The sequence below is a fragment of the Synchiropus splendidus genome, chromosome 1, assembly GCF_027744825.2.
Source record: "Synchiropus splendidus isolate RoL2022-P1 chromosome 1, RoL_Sspl_1.0, whole genome shotgun sequence".
Lineage (NCBI taxonomy): Eukaryota > Metazoa > Chordata > Actinopteri > Syngnathiformes > Callionymidae > Synchiropus > Synchiropus splendidus.
Window position 1 is genome coordinate 61,629,074 of NC_071334.1, and position 24,629 is coordinate 61,653,702.

Consider the following 24,629-nt stretch of genomic DNA (forward strand, 5'->3'; position numbering starts at 1 on the left):
AAAAATAGGTAAAAAGCAGTTGAGCTCATTGGAATAAAAACATGAGATCGTATGACACGATAACGCAGCTCACCTGTCTATGGTAGCCAGCATCTGGTCCCTCCCCTGGAGACGTAGACCGACTTGGGCCAGCAGATTTGGCGTGACACTGCTCCCTGCTGCCATAGCGCTCGCAGGAATAATAGCGATGCTTCTCTCCTGCCGATGAGTGATGCCTTCGTTCATGAGGTCTGCTGCGGTCCCGCTCCCGCGCACGCTCTCGGGTCAGACCTTCCGCTGAGGGGTCAGTGAAGGAGCCTGCAGTACAGAAGCAGCAAGTCAACAAGTAAACCTTGTGGAAATCCAACTGTTTGGTCCAGGATTTTTCAATTCTTGAACATTTCTGTTGGTAGATAAAATTTGAAAATAGAGTTCAGACTATATGCAAGCTGTGAAGCAGCAATGCTTCTTCACAATGAATCAATGAAAAAAAAAAACCCACAGAAATATAATCTTCCTCATCACAGATCCAGCTGCATGTTCACTGTAGCCCTTCTAACGCAAGTTTACACTTTAGTGTAAAGCAAGTTGTTTTCAGATGAGATTATGAATAATAACAATTTATCTAAATTGTATGAGTGGGGGAAAATTATGCAAAGGCAAGGTACTAGATGGGCGTGTCAATATTGCACCTAAAACCATGTTTTAAGATTTGGTCGCTTATGTCGTATGAGTTTTCACATGTCTTTTTCATATGGCTATAAGTGCCCCTAAAGTTCTATTGTAAACTGTAATACAGAGCTTCAACAGATTAGCAGCAGCTCTAGCTCCAACAGGAAGAAAAAGCTTCCAACCATGTATGAAAATCTTCTTCTGCTGGTTTTGACCCAAAGATCATGGCAATTTAAAATGACGTAGATTTAAAAAAAGATGACTGTAATGTTTTTTGTTTTTTTTTCTTTTTTAAGAAAGTTCAATTATCTCTTCAGAGAAACGTGAATAAAACTGGGCAGCACAATAGAAAGTGGTTGACCCACTGCTTACTTGGCTCAGTGTCATCCAGCATCAAGATAAATGGCTGAGAGGCTCATTGATCTCGACAGAGAAAAGTGTGGTCTACTTGGTCTTATACAGCTGAAGGCAGGAACTTGCTTAAAAAGATCATTAAAAAGGCCAAATTAAGAATTTCAGCTCATCATGATTTTTTTCATTTTGTAATATTTCATCACCCTACAAAACAAAAACCGCCAAATCACTCAGCAGTGTGAATGTGTGCAGTTGTGTGTGTGTGCCACCAATGTTGTGGAATGTCTTCCGATAGTGCTGGAGCGATGCCAGTTTTCATATTAAAACCTTGACGACAGAAACACAGAAGCCCATTCAACATTCTGCTGCGTCACATCGCCACAACAAAGAGCTGCTTTGAGGAGTTCCCTTTGCTGGTTCTGCCCATTTTATAGATGTCTAGAGCTGAACGTAGGACTATCTTACCCTGAGGTAGATCATAAATCCTGAGCTGGATCTGTCCACCGTGGCCTTTCATCTCAGGTAATAAAGCCCAGCTTGGGCTGACCAGTGTTAACAGAAAACACTGGCATCAGTGCGCAGGCTGGAATGGCTCTGACAGACTTTGTCTAATGAATCGAGACGGTGACCACTCTTCTTCCAAGTCCACAAAGCCGTTCACCCACTGTAGACCAGACATCTGTTTGTTTTAAAGTATAGTAAAACCAAACTACAAGTCGAAATTATCAGGTGGGAAAAAATGTAAGCAGAGAAGTAGCTCACTGTACCGTTCTGTGAACTTGTTTTGTTCGAGACAGTTTAACCTCCAAAACTACGACCAAATTCAATCCCCTGAGGAATTTATGTCGTGCATATACGTGTTTGGCGAATTACTTATTTTCTGGAAAAATAAATTGTGAGTAAATTAATGTGACCCTTCGGTTTTGTCTTTTATCCAGTCCTCAACAATGCTGGAAATTAGCATTGAACCCACTGAGGCTTTAAAAAGCATGACCTGTTGTGGAATGAACCAGGATTATAATTTTGCAAACAATGATACTCAGAACTTCTTTACTCTCGTAAAGACCAGCAACTCTGCTTTTGGACTAGCATAAGGCAACATTAGAATCAGAATCAGAATCAGAATCAAATTTATTGCCATGGTCAGTGGGGAGCCCACTAACTAGGAAAGTGTTTTGAAATAAAGTGCTGACAAAAAATAAAATAAAATAAAATAAAATAACAACAAGGCTGTTCACGAATTGAACAGTCTGACGGCCGAGGGTAAGAAGCTGTTCCTGTGACGGCAGGTTCTTGTCTGGATGGACCGTAGCCTCCTGCCAGAGGGAAGAGGAACAAACAGTCCATGTCCAGCTCTTTTGCAATGCTGATAGAGAGTAGCAATAGCAGTTATGTCTCTGGCTTTAGCATATATTGTATTGATATTTCAGGGCAGCGTTTCAATAAGATAAGGGAATATATAATACTAGACACTCGAAGTTGTGGTAATGGTGATTATTCATATAATACATGGATGAATGTAGGTTTTATTTGTACTGGTGAATTATGTTCTCTCTCTTTACAGTCATTGTAGAAAAAGAATCTTGAGTCTCAGAAATAAAGGCTTTTCTTTTAGGTGTGTTGCCTTGATGGCTCAAGTTCTTAACCTGGGAACAGCTTCTTGCCCTCAGCCATCAGACTGTTACATTTGTGATCAGCCTTTGTTATTTCATTTTATTTTCCTAGTTGGTGGAACCCCCACTGACCATGGCAATAAATTCTATTCTGATTCTGATTCTGAACAGAACTGATTCATTAAATTTGTGTTCAATAACCACAGACGTAAACAAAACCTAGCGAAATTACATGAAACCATGTGATCAGCGCCAAGATATTTGTCATCGAAAAAATGCTCTTGATGCATACTGTTGAGAAAATTGGAAAAACTGTACATCATGAATAAAATTCAGAATTAAATAAATATAATAAAACGATGTGTAAATATCATAGACTATTTCCTTTTTCATAAATAAACTCTAAAGAAGATAAGAAAAGTGTAAATGAAAGTATCACCATAGTATTTTCTAATTAATTTTAATTTTAAAAACTGCTTCATGAACAGTTTTTACTGTTGGGAACGCCATCACTTTCTTTATCATTTTTCTTTTCAAAAACTTCTCCATAGGCAGTAACTATACAAATTTGCAGCTGTCAAGTCTATTCAATGACACGTATTAAAACTGAGCGTCTCACGGCCCTAATGGCCGAGAGGTGTGAAACAGAAATCTTTAAGTGGCCCTCTAGGGGGCGCTCGCGCCCCAAGTATGGGCCACTGACCTATGGTTAAGAATCACTGGCCTAGAGGGTTATCATCATGTCACAGCACTTTCTCAGAAACGACCAGCCTCATTGCAGGTTTTGTGGAAAACCACCCAGGACTTGGATGGTCAGGTCCTGGATTGGAACACACTGAGCTTTGCTTCAATCTCTATACCCTGAAATGAGAATGTGGTGAACGTAAACAAATAATTCTCACCAACTGTGCTGGACGGCTGAACAGATGCAGCACCATCTAGCGACCTTTGCTTTTTGTCTTTCTCCCTGCGTCGGCAGCGGTGGTGGTGATGATGGTGGTGACCTCTGTCCTGGACTTGCCCAGACCCAGCAGGTGACAGAGCCGTCCCAGGCCGTAGCAGGTTGTAGTCGCTCAGCCCACCCTCTAGGTGATTTTGTGGTGTGAGGGAAGATGCCGACCGTTTTATCGGGCTGAGGTCCACAATGGGCTGAGAAAGAGAGAGCAGCACAGAGGGAAATGAGAAGGATGTAGGGGCGCACTCATGCTGTTTTGACCCAAACCACATGTACTGGCTCACCAACATATTTACGACACAAATATTACACAGCGGAAAGAAACCTTCAGTGGAAACAATGTCAGCAGCACGCTCTCCTCCAGGTACAGATGTAAAAACTGACAACACTTTAACACTTAGATTTGCAAAACTTGACTAAGCTTTGAGCTAACTAACAAAGAATAGATGGGGTGACGACAGAAGACTTGCCATCTCTGGGCATGTGATACACATAAATTCAACACTCTATAAAGACTATAGAATTGCTTCAAAAAACTTATAATTAATCAACTTATTTATTTATTTATAATGAAATGTCAAATCTTCAAACCAAGAAAAAAAACAGCTGGTTGATGCTTCTAAATGGTTCTCTTAAGGCTCTTCCCACTGCAGCCTCCCTGCAATGGTGTCCAGTCCATCTCCCCACCTAGTTTTAAAACCGACAGCCACCAGGTGTCATTGTTGTGGTAGACAACTGAAAGGAGGTTTGATGCAGCTCAAACACAATATTATGATCATTGTAATTAGATAAAGCGACTAGAATCCAAATGTTGCATTTCGCATCATGATTTCACAGACATAAAAAAGCAAAGGGCAACAAGTTATTGTGTCTTCCTAGCCTCAGTTGTACTTTTATTTAAGATTATTATTATTGTTATGAACAATAATAATAATAATAAGTAGTAGTAGTAGTAGTAATAGTTTATGCATTTGTTTATTTTCACAAGGGGGACTCACAAACTAGTTGCTCTCATTAAAACACTTGGCTGCTCTCAGCTTGCATGGATGAATAGCAGGAGCATTTTGTGTTGGAGTCAAGCCCATTAAAATCATGTCCTGCGTGTTTCCAGGTCAGGGCAAGTCTGGAGAGAAACTCTGACTCTCATCTCCACATGTCCAAATCCCCTGAGTCTGAGTCTAACATAAGTGTCTGTATGCGCCAACCATAAGTAGACGAGACATTAATCCATGCATTTCTCAATACAGGTAATCTATTTAAATATACATGTATTTTTGTCTAGTTAGTGGGCTCACACATGAGAGAAAAAAAATAAAGAAAACAAGAATCCAATCATCTTCGGTATAACTGAGGGAATGATTTTTGGGTGACATCACTTCAGTGTCCTCTAGTTTGAGCTTGAAAGGTGATTCATAAATGAAGGGTGTGAACTGTACCAGTCTTTTGTTGCGACCACAACAAAGCCTGCGGCCTCAAAAAGCTACAATATCACAACAGTAAATGAAAAAGAAACATTTTACCACTTTTGCAGTCTTAAAACCATATGGTGAAGGAAGCTGTGTACATATGTGATAGCAATGCATTCTTTTATTTATCTTTTAATTATTTTCTTCACCAAGACATGGTTTTAAGACTGAAGAATATAGAGGCGTTAAGAAAAAAGGTTAATAACTTGAGAGAAGATAAATTATTTCACACACCAATATACGTTGAAACTGCACAACACACATACAACTTTACTGACAAACAGAACTTTAAAAGTTGTAGTTAGTAGATGAACTCAGCAGGTTTGATCGATGGCGTCAACGTGTGCTTATGTTTATGTTGTGAATGATCAGCGTTTAACATGAGGATGAGGGAAGCGCACACAGACACTGAGGAGAAGAGGAGAGAGAAAGAGAGAGGAGAAGGAGGAGGTGGTACGACAGGTGGTGGTACATACTGCCAGGTGGGTCCCAGGGGCGTGGCGAGGGTGGCTCCGCTATCAGACGGCACACACAGGAGGGAGGTGGGAAAAATATTAGCCGCAGTCAACAAAATCAGGGAAAGCAGAGGCGAGCCATGGAAGAGAAGGCTGGGAACCTCTGGTCAGCGGACAACACAATTCTAACTGTTGTGAAGCAGATGTCGTTGCACTTGCACATGTGATATATTATTGTCAGGAGTGGTCAAAATGCTCTTAATAAAGGTGATGTCCAGCCTTCATCGAAGGAGACGGAGAGACAGAGACGCAGCAGAAATATCAGCAGAGAACATGATCAATGTAACTAACACCTTCGACGAGGTGACAACATTGGCGGTCGTCGATAAATGATGGACGAAAACAAAGTCACTGGATTTTCACACACAGAAAATGGGGGTGACTGCAATAAATTATTATAAAATGAAAAAAGGCAAAGAAGTATTTACATCATACACAAAATAAGATTATTTGTTGATTTAAAATTAATAGCAAAAAAAGAACAATCATGATTAAAAGGCACAGTCATCATGCACACACGTGCACACGCACACACACAGGCACACACACATACTTGGGCCAAAAACATGTCAAGTTAAAGGAGGCCAGAACTCACATAGTACTCTGCATTTAGACGGGGCAGAGAGGCCGCTCTACAGTGGCCGTCCATGGTTGGATACGCCTCATTGTCAGACACGTTCTCAACTGGCTTCATCTCAACCACCTCCTAAAATATGGAGAACATTCCCCGAGTCAGCTGCAGGATGTAACGGCGCAGGGTTCACCATCCTCACCTGAGGTCTCGAGTATGGCACGTCTTCAGACTGGCCTCTCTGCAGTTTCCTTCTGCCTTTAGGTTTCTGTGCAGACTGTAAAACATCTCCTGACTGAGAATGCTTCATGGCGGTCCGCTGGTTTGGTCTGGCTCTGAGAATGTGAAAAGCTTCATAAGTTACATTGCGCTTCAGATAGGTGAAATGTTGACTTTGCTCCTTCATGACTAACGTAGCGCAGTTGTGTTCAGTGTTTCACTTACAAAGTCTCCTTGTTCACCATCAGTGACGATGCATTGGTTGTGGTAGCGGTGGTGTCTGATTCCTTTATCCTTGGGTCCGGCTCAATTCTGGGAGGTGATGGTTGTTTAGGGCTCGGTGATGGGGGTTCCACCTCTGGGATATGAGTAAGTGGAAGGACCGGACGAAACAGAGCCCCTAATTTACTCTGCAGGACAAACCAGGCACACAAACACAAACATGTTGAAGCTCACAGCCTTCGTGGTACTATTACCTGGTGGCATTTTTTATTTAAAAACCGGGTCATATCTTGTCTTCAGCTACTCAGCCACACATTTGTTATTACCCTTGAAGCTTGAATCCAAGGCGACGTACCTGTGGGCCTCCTGGATGCTGCTGTTGGAGTCTCTTGGCTCGGTTTTGTTTGTAGTAGTCAAAGATCATCAGAGCAGCATAGACTTTTCCTACAGTCAGCTCATTGTCTGTACAAGGAATAAACAGATCATGTCTCATTTCAAACCAGTAGAGGGCGACAACAGTGCATTTGTAGAACAGGCTGCTGAAGCGCGTTTCTATATTGTTTCTACATCCTCAAAAACGAACGTTTGATAAAACCATCTGCTGAAGAGTGTTTTTATTTTTATTTTTATTTTTATTTTTATTTTTATTTTTATTTTTATTTTTATTTTTATTTTTATTTTTATTTTTATTTTTATTTTTATTTTTATTTTTCATAATTCCCATTGCGCCACGAAAGGGCCACTCTGGTTGCAGGTTTTTGTTGTAACCAAAAAAGCCCCACCGGACAGACAACTGACCGATTACGAGTCTTCAGACAGCTCATTCATGAAAATGTGAGTTCTTCATTGGTTGGAACAAAAACCCACATCGATCACTTTGTGGAGCAGGTAAGTGGAGCAACTTACCTTTCCTAAATACTTTACATTAGCAGAGTGAAAAATAGCCTCACGAATATTTGAAGACATTTGTGCACTAAAGGTCTGTCTGTAGACAAGAACAGTAAATTCAGTTAGAGGGACAAGTCTTACATTTATGGGGAGTCACCAGCAGGTCGACAGTCTTCTGCGATAGACTGGGCCAGACTCGGTTTAACTCTCTTTTCAGGTCAATGTCACACAAATGCTGCGCCAGAACCCCTGAAGAGAAAAATCCAAGCCATGTGACTCCTCTCAGCTGGACCTTGCATACTGCTGCAGCTGACAAGTAAACAAGGAGAGTTTAAGCATCGCTTACCTGATGCCAGTTTAATTTCCAGGGCTGTGCGGATCAGGGCCATCAGCGTGGACGTGAAGTGTACTGTGTTGTCCTCGGCTATGGGCATGTTCATTCTCACCAGTCGCTGGACCATAAAGAGTGGAAATAAGAGAAGTCAGGAAGTATAAAGAGAAGTTGAGTTGTCTTTTTTGTACACAGTACTGTGGCTTGCATTGTATGACCAAGTAAACAATGTATCTTATTTCAGTGCCTTTCTTATTTGGGATTGGCATTTCAATATTTTGCCAAATATCCCCTATCTCCTACCCAAAACACACAAAAGGCGTTTTAGGGGAATCAATGTTGCTGTTGCTATAAGACCAGGATTTTTAATCCACTGGAAGCGCAGCACACCTCAACCAAATGCTGAAATATGAGGTGTCTGTAATGCTTAGCACTTTAAGCTCCAGGAATTTTCGCTGTTATCTCCTCGTCACTGAAAAACAGTGGAGCCAATTTAAATTGGTGTTGACAAGAGAGTCGTCTCCAGCGGCAGCTAATGTGATTCACTATACAAACTATATGCAATTAATAATTGAATCGAAATTCTCTCTGGATATAGGAAACACAGTGCCTAGCTAATTGCTAGACAAGGAAAATTTATCTTCTGGTGACACAGACATTGAACTACAAATCCTGGGTCTGGGCAAATCCTCCTACAAGTACTTCCGGTGTGCACTTCATTGTGGAAAACAGAATACTGCTCATTGAAGTGCCTTTCATTTTTAAGCTGCAGGTAAAACAGAAGCATTGATAAACTACTGACAACATTTTTTCAGTGTACTACTATTAGGATGAGAATTGCTGCCATTAGCAGTGTCATAATGGGTAAAATCACCTCCTTTTTTTCATTTTGTTTTATCATTTTATGCTTACAATATTTCTGGACAACACGTGTATTAATTCCAAAACTGAGGAATTCACTTTTAATGCACGTGCACTGATGGAAATGGTCACCCATGCAGTTAGCTAATAATCAACATAACAATGTCTAGAGAGGTGATTTAAAGTCTGCTTTTGACCGAGGCCTTTTTTTTCTCAGCATATGCCGTGTTTAGCCACCGTAGAGGGGGCAGCATTTGGAAGAATAGCATGGTGCATTATACTTTCTCAACAGTCCTGCTTGAGTGTTGCCCTAAGAAGGCGGCGTCCTCCTCCACTGACTGGAGGGAGCACAGATATTGCGTGTCACACTTGATACATGTTGACAAAAAAAGGCTGAAGCCCACAAAATCTCATTGTAGGGGGTTAAAACCTCAGTGTTGTGGGCTCGTACGCTGCTAAAGCACTGGGGAGAACCCTGAAAATGATTCATGGCATATTGGAGCAACACACACTTTTTCATTTAGCAGTAACACTGTTGTATGGTCACACAAAATTCATCTTAACTGAATGCAGCTGTCCACATAATTCATCCGCAGTGGACTTTGAACACCAAGAACGCATACTATCAGAGGTGAGCAGGCAATATCTGAGATCTACTGGACCTCCTTTCCTTAAATGTTTTAGTGTTTGGCTGAATAAAGTTGAGATGATGCTTGAAGCACTGGTCTAGATCTCCTGTTGAAGCTGATGAAGGAGAATACATTTTTCATTGGGTTTTCCTTGATAGTATCCAGAATCTCAAAAATTAAGAATAACATGTACTTGTATGTCTGACTATCTTTGTTGGAGCCTCTTGATCAACACCAAGTTTCTTAAGAGAGGTACTAAGAAGAACAAAGTAAATGCAGAAAAGCAGACAAGAAAGACGAAAGGAGAGGACAGGGGGAATCTACCTTGTAGGCGACTCGGGGGGGACATTTCTTCCCCAACCCGAGAGGCGGGGACATGTCACGAAGCATCTCGTACATATTGCGGTAAGTCATGCGTCCACTTCCCAGGAGGAAGGATGGTAGGAAGCCACAGAAGGAATGGAGATTTCCCGGGTGAGATGGGGTGGGGGTTAGAATATGAATCCACGTGGAGAGAACATGAGAGGCAGGGAGAGGAATACACAGAAATCCTTGTTAAAAAGATTTCCAGGATTAGTACAATGACCAAAAATCCTCAAGGAACAAAGAGGATTTCGGAGAAGATCCCACACAGAGAGGGGGATGCTCCTGAGATGCTGCATGGGAGGGATCCTGGAGGAAGCAAATATTAAGAAATGTAGGGCTGTGCTGGTCGAAGGAGAGCAGAACTCCACACTCTTCAGAATAAAATACACACACCAGGAGATTTAAAGTTTTTAGCTACTTCTTTTTTTGTATCAAAAGTAGCCTACTAGATCTTTCCGTTTCAAGGTGAAACAATGATGAATCATACATCATCTTCAAATGCTGTATGGTTCAGTGCTAAGAGACTCAGCCAACGGTCTCAAGTATTAAAAGCTTACTTGTTCAATGAAGCTTTCAGAGTGAAAAAGCAGTGTTTTGATATCTTATACTGAAGAGAGATGCCGACCAGTTTGTTCCTTCAGGTGTTCCTTTGAATCATGCTGTAAGCACAATGGTGGGAACCACCGCAGCAACAAAGTCCTCATTGCTCTCCCTTGAAAGCACATTTGAGTCTGACATGAGGCTTTGCCTTTCACACTAGCATGGTTCCCCGGTGGTTAGTAGAGGATAGATGCATGTGCGAACACAAGTGGGGAAAAGTCATGTTCTGAAACAACGGCCTCTTCCGTCAAGACAGAGACTGGCTGGTGGTGCAAACCTTATAGGCCACCCTGTTAGGGCACTTCTTCCCCAGACCCAGAGGAGGAGAGATAAAACGCAACAATTTGTACATATCTTGATAGCAAATCCTCCCACTGTAGGAACAGAAGACAAAAGTTAGTTGCAATGCTCTCCGCATCATTGGAATCTGACCGCATTGATGCCAGTAAAGACTACTTTTGAGTCTAAATGCTTGTTAAATGATGAGGGGTCACACAGTTTCTGTAGTTTGTGAGTAGCAGTGTGCGTGTATGTGTGTGTTCGTGGAGATCAGTAGTGAATAATACATTCAACAATAATTACAATGTAATAGGCAAATGAAGTTCAGTTTGTCCAAATGACTGAACCAGCTTCTGATCATGTTTTAGCTGCGAATCTGATCCAAGTTTGAGAATGAAAATTTAGAAGCTAATATTATTCAGAGTGTATTGGGTTGAGTATTGCTCACACCAAAACATCATTTAGTGTGGTGTGTGTGCAAGTTCTGGAACTCTGCTGCCATCTTCTGTTCAATTCAGCTCATTTATATTAATGTCTATTCATGGCACCAATGCGATTTGAAATGCTAAAATCCGTTTTTTCTAGACTGTTTTTGGCAGCATCCAACCACCCACCCGTTCACCCATTTGTCTCTCCCTTTAGCCTGAGGCAGCGCTCACAACCAAGGCGCATGGTTTCTGACAGAATAGTTAATGGAGCTTTATCTGAAGCTCAGATCAACTGTTGCTTAAACGCCGCAGAATGCAGTGACAGCAGCTCATTTAAATTCAGAAATAATAATTCCTCCCCCGTGATGTCTGTCAGGTGATTGCTATTTTATATCTCACAGCTCTCCCCATGTCCTGACTCACTGACAGGGCCCTGTGAAGACTTGGTTGGAATGTGATGAGCCTTACATAATCACATCCCACAGACTTATCTACCCTTCTAAATGTTTTCCCACTAAATATTCAAAACATGAAGAGGCTTTTTAGAAAACACTCTCCACTGGCTGGAAGGTGCTACACTGGCTTGAAGGACAAGCAGATTGCTGGCATGGTGAGGATCCATTTGCCCAGGGCAGGTAGTACACAGCTATGATGGAAAACAGTGGCGAAACACATACTCAATGTTACATGTTGGTCGCAAATCTGGACAATGAAAACAGAACTTTCCCATCAAGTCTTCCCACATTTTTCAACTGTTTTGATGCATCACCAAAAACAGAAACAGTCCCCTCTTGTTGTAAACGTTGAGGTCAAAATGCTTTATGGCTTACCACGCAGCTGGATCGTATTCGGCCCACACTCGGATGAACTCGTCCAGGTGATGTGGGCCCAGGATGGAGGCATCCCGGGTCAAATACTCAAAGTTGTCCATGATGACAGCAACAAAGAGGTTCAGCATCTGAGGAAGAAAACAAAGAGTCCACAGGGATTTTTAGGAGCTCTGCTGAATGTTATGAGTTATGAATTAAGGACATCAAGTTTTAGTCATTTTACAGCTGTTTTATTGTGCTCATTTGTGTTAACTGTTTTTACAGTGTCCTTGAGTGTGCAAGGCCCTATTAAATAAAATGTGTCATAATTAAATGTATTGTCAAAGTGTCACCGACACCAACATTAAGCAATTAGTGTGAAGTACTGTTCTTTCATTTTTTCGCCGATATTGACAAGGTTCTCATAAGTGGGCCAAACGCCGATGTCATTTTGTGATGTCGCTGTAGCTTCCAAACCCCAGTGAACTGTGCACTGCAGCAGTGGAAGTAGCAACATTATCAGTGAATCGTGACAGTTTATGAGGAAAAAGAGCATGTTCATGTTTAACTTCTTTTTATTTGGACCATGTTGTTGTGCAAGCAAGATTCCCTTGGAACTACATTTACACTTATTTAGTGTTGTAGCTCAGCAGAGCCACATTTGTAGACGATGTATGATTTCATACTGTATATTCATGCATTGTTCCTGAGACGTGTCGGTGACAGTGAACAAATGACTGTAGGTCCTGTCTATTGGTCATTGATCAGAATTATGATAGAATAACAATACTGTTCACCCAAGCACATGAGAAGAGCAATAGAGTACAATCATCACTCCACGCATTGTGTCTATTTCTGTGTACAACACTCACCAGGAAGGAGCAGAGAAAAATGAAGGAGACAAAGTAGAAATAGGCGAAGTCGCTCCCACACTCTTTCCCAGGAGTTCCTGACAGTTTATCACAGGACCTGTTGCTGAGGCACGCCAGCATGATCTCGTGCCAGGCCTCACCAGTGGCACTCCTGGAAAACAATCCGTGTCACAGCATGGATCGTAAGACTCTCACGCTCTTCATTCAGAGGTACAAACCTGAATAGAAGTGTCAGAGCCTGGAAGAATGTCTGGAAGTTGTTATGGTGGTTGATGGCAGTATCTTCATTCAACTCGATGTTTCCAAAGACCTGTGGAGGATTTAATGGTAGAATAGGAAATGGTTTGGAGTCAGAAAAGACTTGCTTCTCACAATCCAAAACCATTCAGAGGTTCATAGGTAACAAAAAGAGTGGCAGTCGCTGTCTTCCACATTTGACCCCCTTATAGATTGTCATGTGCCGTTTGGTTGGCTACTATGACAGAGTAGCCCTCAAACACAGAGAAACCAGGGAAAAGAACAATGTCTTGAGGACGGCAAACTAACTAACTTCTGTAAAATAAGTAAATAAAAAGTGACAATAGTAGCCATGAATACTAGTCAACATGTCTGCAGAGTAACTAGTAGGTAATTGAGGACCTGGATTGTAGTAGTCTGTGTTTGATGTCATGGTTCTTGAGCTGACGGGTGAGAGAGACTCCTTATTAATGACCATTTCCAGGGAGTCTAGACAAATTCTCGATTGCCTAAGTTCCCTTTCAAAACACGAAGAGCTGCTAATAACTCCAGGTGGTGTTAACTTATAAAGTGCGCTGCAGGAAGAATACTCTCTGAAGTTTAACCAATTGTGCATCTCATAAATAACCTGAATAATTGAATACTTATCTGTTCAAAACTACCACAACGATTACTAAAAATAACAACAATAACTATAATTCGACTTCCAGAGATTTCATAAAGGGAGGTCACTGTGCCAGCAATCTCCCCAATCACTGAACTACACAGTCATATTTACTTTTTTCCCATATTTTCATATTTTTTATCGACTTTCTGAATTTGTCTACTTGTTTGAGATCCAATGTGAAACTGAATTCTTTCCAAATCTCACTGCTAACAGTAAGTTATCTGGTTAGTTTGTGTTGATATTGCAATACTGTATATGTTGCAATGAAGAATAAATAGCAATGTCAGGTTTTTTTTTTTCATTATCGTGCCGCCCCAATGAAGTACTATTGCTAGTAAATATTTATCAGGAATTGCCCTTTCGATTATTGTGTTTTATACTTGAGCAACATCCCCCACAGAAACAAATTGTAACAACAAACATTGAGGTTATGTTGGACTGGACATTTGTGATGACTCTTCTCGGGGATGTGAACCTGAATGTAACGTGGTGAAGTTTAGGTGTCCTTCATTTGACTCATGAAAACTTTGGTCTGAGCACCACCAAGGCATCATCCAACGTGGTCAGTGACGACAAGACACTATCGGACCTCCTTGCATAGGTATCTACCACAACACTGAATGTTGCCGCTGAGAGAACAGGTTAAGAAAACACGAGCAGACATGGGCGGATAACTGACACAACCGATTATTGTCTAAAAATGAGCGCAGCAACAGAAGCCAGGGTGCATTTTAAAATATTCATCTGTCTCATGGCGCGTCCTGCTGGCCTTTGATTGATGGCGGGAGGCCACAAGAAAGCTGTGAGTGCTGTCAAAGAAACATGCATCTCCAGGACCACCAACATCAGACAATATTGTATCAATACTCTTTTGACTGTACAAATTTACCTGCATTCCGATGATGGCATAGATGAAGAACAGCATGGCGATGAGCAGGCAGACGTAAGGCAAGGCCTGTGAGAAACACACACACACTGCTTCATTGGCTGGCGCTGATGAAGGGAAGTCCAAGTCTCAGCAATATGGCAGACCCAACTTTTTTCAAATTTGAAGTCAATTCAGAAGTCTTGTTTTGCTGACTAATCAGTTATTATTATTATTATTACTATTATGAAATGTGGACAAAACTGAGAACAAAAGTGTGAGTCAATTCAGTGGCCGTATACATTTGGCTGAATGGCAAAAAAAAGAAGAAAAGAAAAGAGTGTCCGGAAAAGTACCCACCACAACACAAAAATGACCCCACCAATTCTTCCCTTTCTCTTTTCAGACAAGAATACTTGTACGACCTTATTGGCTTGTGAAAACAAATAGCCATCAACTTGACCTGACGACTCGGGTCTTTTAACCAAGCTTTTTATATCCCAGCAAAGAGGAGGCGAACACATGTTATAATTAAATTGCCGCCCTTTAACACGCTGAAGCACTGTCCATTTCCATGGAGCTTAAAAGCTCTCGGCGCTGACATTAAACCTGCAATAAATTCTGGCGGCTGCAGCAGAGTGTTCATTTTAGCTCAACCTGTCTCAAGGGATTTCCAGCGAAACAGAGTTGGAATGTTCCTTTCAGACCCATTCAGTTTTTTTTACAATAACAATTACGATTCTCTCTTGGCAGTAACATTCAGTACATAGTGTACTAATGTCACTGAAAAAGTCCCTTGTAAAGTGACTCTAGTTCAGGGGTGGGCAAACTTTTTGATTCATGGTCCACAATGGGTTCTAACATTTGACAAAGGGGCCGGACCATGAGCAGCTGGATGGAGTGCTTCGGTAACCCCACCTCATTGGGAAAAAAATACACATCTTGGGATGGTGACGTTGACAAGCTTACTCCAAGGAAGCTTCGCATTTTCGATGACAGCAGACACCTGGTCAAACAAGTCCTCTTACCGTGTTTGTCCTTTCAGGGACTCCATTGTCAAAAGCACCTCCATTATTTCAAAGGTGTCGTTGACACCTCAGATTGTTCAGATTCACCCAGATCAATTCTGAAGACTCTTCCTCTACTCCGTTTTCCTTCAAGATGATGAAGATCATCCAGCTTGATGGGCGCTAGCGCAGCCGATTTTTCAGAATTTCCAAGGCTTTCCCTTCTCGTACCAACTCACCACAGAAAATTTTGATCCTGAAAAGAAAGAAAGAAGTCCTTTGTCTCACCTTGAAAGACTGGACGAAGGTCCACAGCAGTATTCGAATGGTGTAACCCTGCCGCAGAAGTTTGATGAGCCGAGCTGCTCTGAACAACCTCAGGAAGCTTAAGTTGATCATCTTGTCCTGGAAGATTAAGATAGGAGCCCAATCACACTCTGGAACTAAGGATTCTAAGATCGTAGTTCGCTCTTACGCCGACAGAAGTAGAATCTAATGGCTTTACGTACTATATGGCTGCTTTAATCTGTGACAGCAGTGTGGATATTTATACTGTATATGGATATTTGAATCCTAATATATGACTTAATCCTTATTCTTGTCTGTCATCTGGCATAGATAAAGTCACTTGTATTATATCATGCTGACTTCCATTTTTTATGAACGGCATTTCGGAAAACACATTTTCTTGCTTGTTTTGCATGAAAATATGTCCCATAAAATGTGTTTTTTGAGTTCAATTTCTTTTGTTTATGCAAGTTTTAAAACACCAAACAATAGATTCAAAGGTATGCAACATATTACTGACATTACATTGGCTATTTGCTGAATGCCACTGTCACTGGCTATTAAACAGAAGGGTTTGAAAATAATTTTAATGAATAAAATTGATGCACATTAATAATGCAAAAAAAAAAAAACTGTTAAAAATCTAGTTGATGCTTTTATTTGTATTAGAGCTGTCAAGAAATGCGTGAATCTTTGATATTAATGCGACCGTGATTGACTAACTTCAATTCTTTAATGCCATAATGTATAGTGCTGCATGTGATGTGTGACCTCTCACACTCTGACAAGCTATACAGTGAGACCCAGAATACACCATTCACCATGGCAACACGTCAATCAAGGTGCTGCATTAAATAAAGAATGATGAGTCAATAAAAGAGAAAAAAAAAGTTTCATCCAAAGCGTTTGAGCGCACCCCACAGATGCGAAATGGACCAGCCAGCAACTAAAGCTGAAAAATATATATTAAGGCCTTATTAAATGACATGCAGCATTTTCGAGGATGGACCTAAAGATGTCAGATAATATGTGTTGTTCAGTGAACAAGATGCCTGTCATTTGGATGAATGTATTTTACTGGACACGGTGCATCATTTTTCTCATGTCCTACTCGAATACACACATGATTACTCAGCAACAGTCAGAAAACACAAAAATATTCGAGATTGATCATAATTCCTTTTTTTTTCAAAATGTGAGATGTATTTTTTTTGTTTTAATCTACTGACAGACGTTATTTCTATTGAAACTATTATAAACTGAACGAATGTTAACTGGCTATCAAGCATGGACAATAGCATGAACAAAAAATGAGTTTAGTCACACACTGATGCACATGCGAATGCTACTCATTTATCATACTTTTGGTTATTTTTTTTTGTTCACAGTATCCACCATCATTTCATGAATATCACTAAGTTATTTTTTTTTATCTTATATTCTTGTATTTGTTTTTATTTTGTATGCTGTGAAGTCAAAATCTCCCCATCATGGCACTGATAAAAATCTTTCACAAAATAATGAATTTCAATTAAATCCTGCCAGGAACACGACTAAAGATACAACTCAGTCCAGCGTTTGTCACTGTGACAAAAAAGCAGGACTCTAACGAGAAAAGACTGACAAAATCCGCAGCAGACAAGAAAAGCCACTTACCGTCTAGAAGGTGTCACATGTGACAGGAGGGGCAGAGGGAGGGCACAGGCGCCAGGACACACACAGCAGAAGATGGAAAACAGCGAAAGAAAGAAGAAGAGAAGCCAAGAGAAGCAGACAGAGGAGACTAATGATCACGACAAGAAGTCACAAAGAAGCAAAACCATTGGACACAAAGCTACACTGAGCTGTCGCCGTCCTCTTAAGGGTTTTATTCAACATTCAGGTGGGAAGACTGAAAGCTTAGGCAGAGCAGAGTCTTTGTTTTTCTGACTTTGAAAGTCTTAAGGAAGAGATGGATTACCACAAGTCAAATATCTATCTAGTTTTACATCTTACTTTTAAAATACTTTTGACAATCATCACTGATCATGAATTTATTTGATCTATATATTTTGTAAAGCATTTTTGTTCACTTTTAATATCAGATTTTTTTACTTTGACATATAAAAAATGGAATATTGGTAATACAAAAATAGTATTAATGAGATTGTATTTTTGAGTCCCATTATGTAATGAGGCTTTGTTGAATTACTCACTAGTGATGAGTCACTCTCATTGAGAAGATCTGGCATCTAATGCTGGTTTTTAAAGCTGTATTTTTTTGTTTATATCAGCAAGATCTCACAAGCACAAATACAGCAAATAGTACACTGATTCAAAACGCACAGTGCTTCTTACCTTGATCTCTGTGACCAAAATGTCTGTGATGCTTCCAAGAACGGTCACAAAGTCAAATACATTCCAGGCTGCTTTCAGGTAATTCTATTTGGGAGAGAAAACAAAGGTTAGCGTTTGCTTAGTGCATGTCTCCTTCTTGAAATTACCTATGACTTAAAAGTGGTAAAATGACAGGCATAGATTTGATTCTCATCGGCATGAAATCACATGATATGACATGATGAAAGAAAAAAATTGACAACAACTATGACCCTGGCAAACTGACATTTCTGCATGAAAGCCTGTGAGTATCAGCTTCAGTGCCTTTCTTCAGTCTAACCAAGCATTCAGTTGCTGGAGACGAAGCCACAGATGCGAGCAGGCCACTTCATAAAAGAGCTACAACTGGATTGAAGACTGTGATAAAACTCTGCATTTCCACCCAGACAGCTCGATATGGGCAAAGGTTTCTGTTATTGCTGTTGTTATTGTATGACTCTGACATCACCTGCATTCTCTCTCAGGTGAACATACCAAAGAGCAATCTGATGGGAGGGAGGCAGACATGAGATGAATAGATTTTGACAAGCAAGCATGGCTACAGTACTTATTGTTTTGAGACAAAGCATCACAACCTACTAACAAAGAGAGAGAAACATGCTGTGACTCTTCCAGGAAGAAGAACAACTACAGCTAGCAAGGCTAACCCCCTTAACAAATGTGGGTACCACGCCCGGGTCCCACCACCTTTCTGCATGGAGTTTGCATGTCCTCCCAGTGTGCGTGTGGGTTTTCTCCGGGTTCTCCGGTTTCCTCCCAAAGACATGCTCACTAGGTCAATTGAACACTCGGAAATAACCCCTAGCAGTGCTATTGACGTTGCACTTTATAGACCAAGCGTTCAGCTTGATATTAAAACACTGTAAACCATTACCGCCTTAAATGAATAAGAAAGCAATCTGTTCCCATGATGACGGACAGTTTCCTCGCAGCCTCATTTAATTGTTTTCCAGGAGACCGATTGCTTGATGAAAGAAAACACGAGCAACTAATAGACTGGCCAGAGAGCAGCGTGCGCTCTCAATAGCTCACCAATGGGCCAAAGGCAATAATCTTGAGGATACACTCCAGAGTGAAGAGCGCGGTGAAGAGGATGTTGAGGTATTTCAGCATGGACTCGTACAGGTCTGGAGCGCCATAGAACTGTGGAGAGACAGCAACAAAGCACATGAAAACTGGATTTTCCCTGTCAAGTCAGCAATGTCATGTGGGTGTTTTTGGCAATTATTGCTGGTAGGAAATGAGCTGCAACAGCACAAGTGATACTTCATGTCACCATTTAGCAAGATGACATCACAGATATTTTCACAAACACTTTTGCTCACCTTCATCATAAGCACAACTGTGTTGAGGGCGATCAAGGTCATGATGGCATACTCAAATGGAGGTGACACGACAAACTTCCACATCTTGTACTGGAAGGACTCCTTGTTCTCCGGCATGTACCTTGTCAGTGGCTTCGCGTTTATAGCAAAGTCGATACAAGCCCTCTGTTCATTGAAACACAGAAGAAAACAATGTGCATGGAATACTGGCAGATGAAGTTGCTTCATCTACAGACGCTAAAAGAAAGTCGCAGAAAGACTAAAAAGTCTAAAAAAAAAAACGTCTATCACCTCGTTCTTCTCCAGGCTGCACTCCGACATGGCTTTGTCTCCCTGCTCCTGAAATGTGATGATGATTAAAGCTACAAATATGTTGACAAAGAAGAAAGGGAACACCACGAAGTAGACCACGTAGAAGATGGACGTCTCCATGCGGTAGCCGGGGCTGGGCCCTTGATCCTCATAGGTGGCGTCCACAGAATGTTTCAAAACCCTGGAAGAAATAATAGGAAGTCAGATGAATATAATAATCCCTCAATTGCCGCCCCGGGCTTTCTACAACCTGGTTGATCTTAAGAATCCTTAGAAACCATACAAGGCTAAGAACATACGTTAAACATTAGTGACACTGAATGGCTCTTCTTCAGGTGCTGAAGTTGAAGTCTCACGACTGTAGAAGCGAATCTATGTAACCCTACTTTGAAATTTATGAATTACTTTATTTTGCGCTGAATTATTTGACACCGATTGACTGACAGATACATTGTTACATTGTGATTATATAGTTTAACAAGCAAATTTTGTGACTTTTCAATGAAAAATATATATGCATTTTTGTGAAAAGTACCAGTTTTGCGGTACCAAGCTCCATTATCATGTCATTGGCTGGATGCTACAACTGTATTTGTTATGTTTCACACCATTCTACTTGATAACACGAAGGATTTTTTCTGACAGAGAAGAAAATGTGAGAAAAGAAATCAATGTTTTTAATTTGGTGCAGAAATTTTGATGTCTGATGAGACAGATTTGCTTTGACTGCTGTTCCACCTCTCCTGATAAATCTACTTTTCAGTCTTTACAACTTCTTCCATGTGTTTGACTGGTCAACCCTGAGCGAACTGTTGTTGTTAGAGGAAATTGATTTGTTTCTAATAATGTCACACATGTCTGATTTGTACGACCGTGCTTCTTGCAGTGATGTCGAGACATGTCCCCAGTCTGCCTCCTCCTGAAGCATGTGTTGTGTCCCGCACCAATGATACAGAACCAGAGCTATTTATTTTTAGATGTCATGTTTATATTTTCATCCAAATAACCATGGTGAACAAATATGTTAAATGAGATGTTTTAAATTGTTCACACGGACCAATGAAGACCTCAGTTTCAAGGAACTGGAGCTCTCTGTCAACTGTTTGATGGTTCAGACAGGGTTCATTTCTGTTCCAGATCAGACAGCACGACTCATTCCTGTTTCTCTGACGCTAAATCCACGCAGCTTTTTGAACTCAAAATGACTCAAGTTTCTCAAGTTCCCTTGTCATTTGTGCAACACAGTAAACAGATCAAGAAGTTTAAAAATGCCATTTTGGATCCTGATTTGACTCATAAAAACTGACAATCGTTACGAACCATTTTCAATGAGTAGTATCATAACAGGAAGTTCTACAATCTTAAACAGTACTCAAATCAATACTTATTAACCTATTTCTCTTCCTTTTTTCCAATGAGAATTGCTCAGGAACTGACTCATGAAGCAGTATCAATAATGGAATTGGAATTGTTAAAATCTTATCGCCATTCATGTCTGACTTACAGCGGCCAGCCCTCTCCCGTGGAAACGGTGAACAGCGTTAGGAAGGCCCACAGAACGTTGTCATAGTGGAACTCGTACTTTTTCCACTCTCTCGGCTGCGCTGCCACATCATCTTTGTCATATTCCAGAAACTGACCACTGAAACACAGAATTGAGAATGATTTACACCGAAGGACTTCAGTGACTTCACGTCTTAGTCCATCATCATCCGAACGTGATGAAAACTCACCGACAGTCCTTCTCCAGCCCCTTAGACTCATCGGTGCAGTAGAAGAACTTTCCCTTGAAAAGCTGAACGGCGATCACAGCGAAGATAAACATGAAGAGGATGTAGACAATGAGGATATTCAGGACGTTCTTCAGGGAGTTCACCACACAGTCGAACACTGCCTGGAGACATCGAAAACACTTTCATTTAAAACAAATTACCAGTTAAATATCATGAACTGCATCAATAAAACACCAATCCATGAGGGACAGCTGGATTCTGTCTTGAGAAGATCTACCGTAAAACGTCTTAGAATATTTTCAACAATAATTCTTGCATTACTATACTAATTTCCACACTATGCTAAGCAGATGGGTTGTAAGTACAAACTGCTGCAACTAATATAACCACTAATAGGAATGAATGGTCCTCACACATAATTTACTTGACGACATATGAATTTGAAATATATTTTTTGTATATTTTCAAAATATGTTTGGAGCAGAATTTTCCATTATCTATATAAACATTATATATTAATAATATATAATAAGTATATATATTATCAATAATAAGTTTGAAAAAAAAAACAGGATAGAAACATTAACATGTTCTGTGCACTTTCTGCACAGAATTGTTTGAGCTAAGATACTGTACATAAAAGAGTACCTTTAACTTGGGAAGCCTTTTGATGGTCTTGAGGGGACGCAGGACTCGAAGGACCCTCAAGGACTTGATCGTGTTGATGTCCTTTCCCTTGGTCCCTCTGATGTGGAGACAGCAAGTTCAGTTGAACTAGTTGAGAAACTTAACAGGGACACATTCTTCGCTGCAATTGTGATCTGTTAGTATAGAACGCATGCGTATGGATAGAGTTACTACTACTCATATTTCATAGTTGACTTTTAGCTCAGTTGTCTGTTGTAAAGGTAAATTTCCTTTTAAATTACTATGGAAAGGAATGTTAAAAAATACATTGAAATGTGTGTTTAAAAACTACAGTGCCCTCTTGTGTTAGCACCAACAGTGTTTAACACTAATTGTGATGCCAAAATTTATTAATAAAAGATTTCTTTTTACTGTGATCAGGCATTTTTGGGGGGCATTTAAGAGCACAACATTATTACAGCAATGAGTAGTTTTAAAAACAAGTTATGATAAACAAGCCTATGTTTTTAGCATGTTTATAGAAATACACTGCAGTACCATTAGATTACTGTTAAAACTATTACTATTCCATATACACATATACTATGTTGTTCATTCATTTTTAGAACTGTAATACATTGATGATATATCTTTGTTGTGTTCTTTTTTTGTTGCTCTTTTACGCCTGTATGTCCTTGGATAGTGTCATCCAACTGTATGGGTATAGTGACAATAAAGCTGTATAATAAAGCTGTTCTTCCCCACTCCTGAATATCCTCGCAGTGTTGCAAACTCAACTTTAATATCTGATGTAATCCAAAGCAATCGAAAAAGTGGATTGTTCAGTATGAGTACATTCTTGCGCAATACTTTTACTATGTGATGTGGAATCACTGTTCTCAGTTACAGATGTCCAGGGGCATCCTCAGTCTATCAAACAGTCGGACTGTTAGACATGAACATGCACCCGCTCATGCTCAGATGACTCAGTTAGGCCGGCATGCAATCCACAGAGTTGACACCGTCACTTCAGGGCCTCTGTACATGGAGACAATTGTCCCACGACCGCTTTCAGAAGATTCATGAAGCACAAAAGATGAAATAAAGTTGTGCATCTGCACTGATTGCTCAAAGGATTTAAGACTAGAATGGCAACTGGAGCTGAAATGCTCAAGCAGAAACGTAAATCTTGGTAAAGAAATTTGATGGCATGGCTTGACACATATACATCTAAAAGTATCATGTATATGTACATCCATGTTTTCCTCTACTGAGGTTTTTGTCTCCTGGTTAGTCAACAAGGGTCATCTGGACCCACGACTCTTTTAGAGGACTCATCACCCGTGTAGGAAAAGCTGCAGCATCTGTTCCAACAACATTCTTCCTCACTCATGCTGGGTGAGTTGAGGGATGCTGCTGCCACCTGCAGTCCCACTGAGCTTGTTTGAATGATAGCAATATTTCAAATGCTAAAAAATGGCTTTAATTTTAGTGGGAAAATAAATGCAATAATATTTTGAAATTATCGCAATATGGGTGATACTGAATTGAAATAGAAAAAAAAAGAGATGAATATTTCATGTCCTTTCAATGAGAGATATCATCAGGCTCCGATAGATTCCTCTAATAGCTGTGAATTGATCTGCAATTAGAGCCGGGGTGAGATGAAGGTGAGAAAATCCATGCGAGAGGTAATCCAGCGTTTTAGACGGGAACGGAAAATTAAGCGGTGATTATTCATGAAAATGAGAGATTAGTGTAAATTGATTTCAGAGCCATCAGTGCAGACGTGTATCATTACTGAGCAGAATCAATACATTGATCTTCTGAAAGCTATGAAACGGCGCTCCCAATATTGCCGCGGGGTCACGATGACCCAATATTGGGACCAGGGAGACGAAAGATATGGTCATGTCTAAGCTCTTCTAGATGAAAGGGTTAAACAATTGGAGGGGTGGTGTCGAGAAGTGTCACGCCGGTTTACAGTAGAGGGAGGACTAAGGGGTAAACTATGGCAAAGGTTTTAGAGTGGACACAATTTCCCACCTGGCCACGCTTTGTTGCGATCTGACGAGAAAGAGCAACGACAGAACATACACAAACATCAACACAAACCACGTTCACAAGAAGAATTGAACATTTAAATAAAGCAGCATGAACAGTAAAGGCAAATATCATACTGAGGCGAGTGAATGGTTGCAGACGCTTCACAGTTTGGTTGAAAATAAAGGATGTGATGAAGATTGAAGTGGTTATTATTTGTGAAAAAATGACATGAAGCAATTTCAACAGGTGAAAGGAAAACAAGTCGTGTAGATGAAACTGCAGATGGTTTGGCACTTGGGCAATGAAATCCAAAATGTGGGCTGACAATTCTCTAAGCAGGAGCAACCCTAGTCAATATGTGTCAACTGTATGTCTTAGAAATTAAAACTAAAGCTATAAATAGGGATGGGCATCGAGAACTAGCTCCTATTCAGAACCAGTTCAAAATTGTCCCGTTCTCTGAAATTGTTCTGGTTCCTCTTATTGATTCCCGACTGTTAAGTCCGACTCCAGTCAC

At 40.5% G+C, this 24,629-nt stretch overlaps 1 protein-coding gene across 7 annotated transcripts in view; it reads right to left on the reverse strand.

The window, feature by feature from the left end:
- The window catches only part of cacna1bb (calcium channel, voltage-dependent, N type, alpha 1B subunit, b), a 102,568-nt gene that overhangs the window by 3,191 nt on the left and 74,748 nt on the right, over positions 1-24,629 (reverse strand). For 2 of the 7 annotated variants that reach the window (XM_053849216.1, XM_053849189.1), the window contains 22 exons: positions 22,088-22,184; positions 21,440-21,600; positions 21,211-21,348; positions 19,686-19,887; positions 19,395-19,559; positions 19,102-19,212; positions 18,031-18,114; positions 15,694-15,810; positions 14,423-14,488; positions 12,848-12,939; positions 12,630-12,780; positions 11,779-11,906; positions 9,600-9,696; positions 7,801-7,906; positions 7,596-7,703; positions 6,922-7,028; positions 6,570-6,754; positions 6,328-6,460; positions 6,150-6,260; positions 5,516-5,554; positions 3,521-3,767; positions 74-297 (listed from right to left, as the gene is read on the reverse strand). In XM_053849216.1, the coding sequence (XP_053705191.1) occupies positions 74-297; positions 3,521-3,767; positions 5,516-5,554; positions 6,150-6,260; positions 6,328-6,460; positions 6,570-6,754; positions 6,922-7,028; positions 7,596-7,703; positions 7,801-7,906; positions 9,600-9,696; positions 11,779-11,906; positions 12,630-12,780; positions 12,848-12,939; positions 14,423-14,488; positions 15,694-15,810; positions 18,031-18,114; positions 19,102-19,212; positions 19,395-19,559; positions 19,686-19,887; positions 21,211-21,348; positions 21,440-21,600; positions 22,088-22,184 (2,869 nt within the window). Of the gene's footprint in view, positions 1-73; positions 298-3,520; positions 3,768-5,515; positions 5,555-6,149; positions 6,261-6,327; positions 6,461-6,569; positions 6,755-6,921; positions 7,029-7,595; positions 7,704-7,800; positions 7,907-9,599; positions 10,616-11,778; positions 11,907-12,629; positions 12,781-12,847; positions 12,940-14,422; positions 14,489-15,693; positions 15,811-18,030; positions 18,115-19,101; positions 19,213-19,394; positions 19,560-19,685; positions 19,888-21,210; positions 21,349-21,439; positions 21,601-22,087; positions 22,185-24,629 lie in introns of those variants that run through there. The other 5 variants (XM_053849231.1, XM_053849198.1, XM_053849207.1 and 2 more) reach the window with 4 other exon arrangements.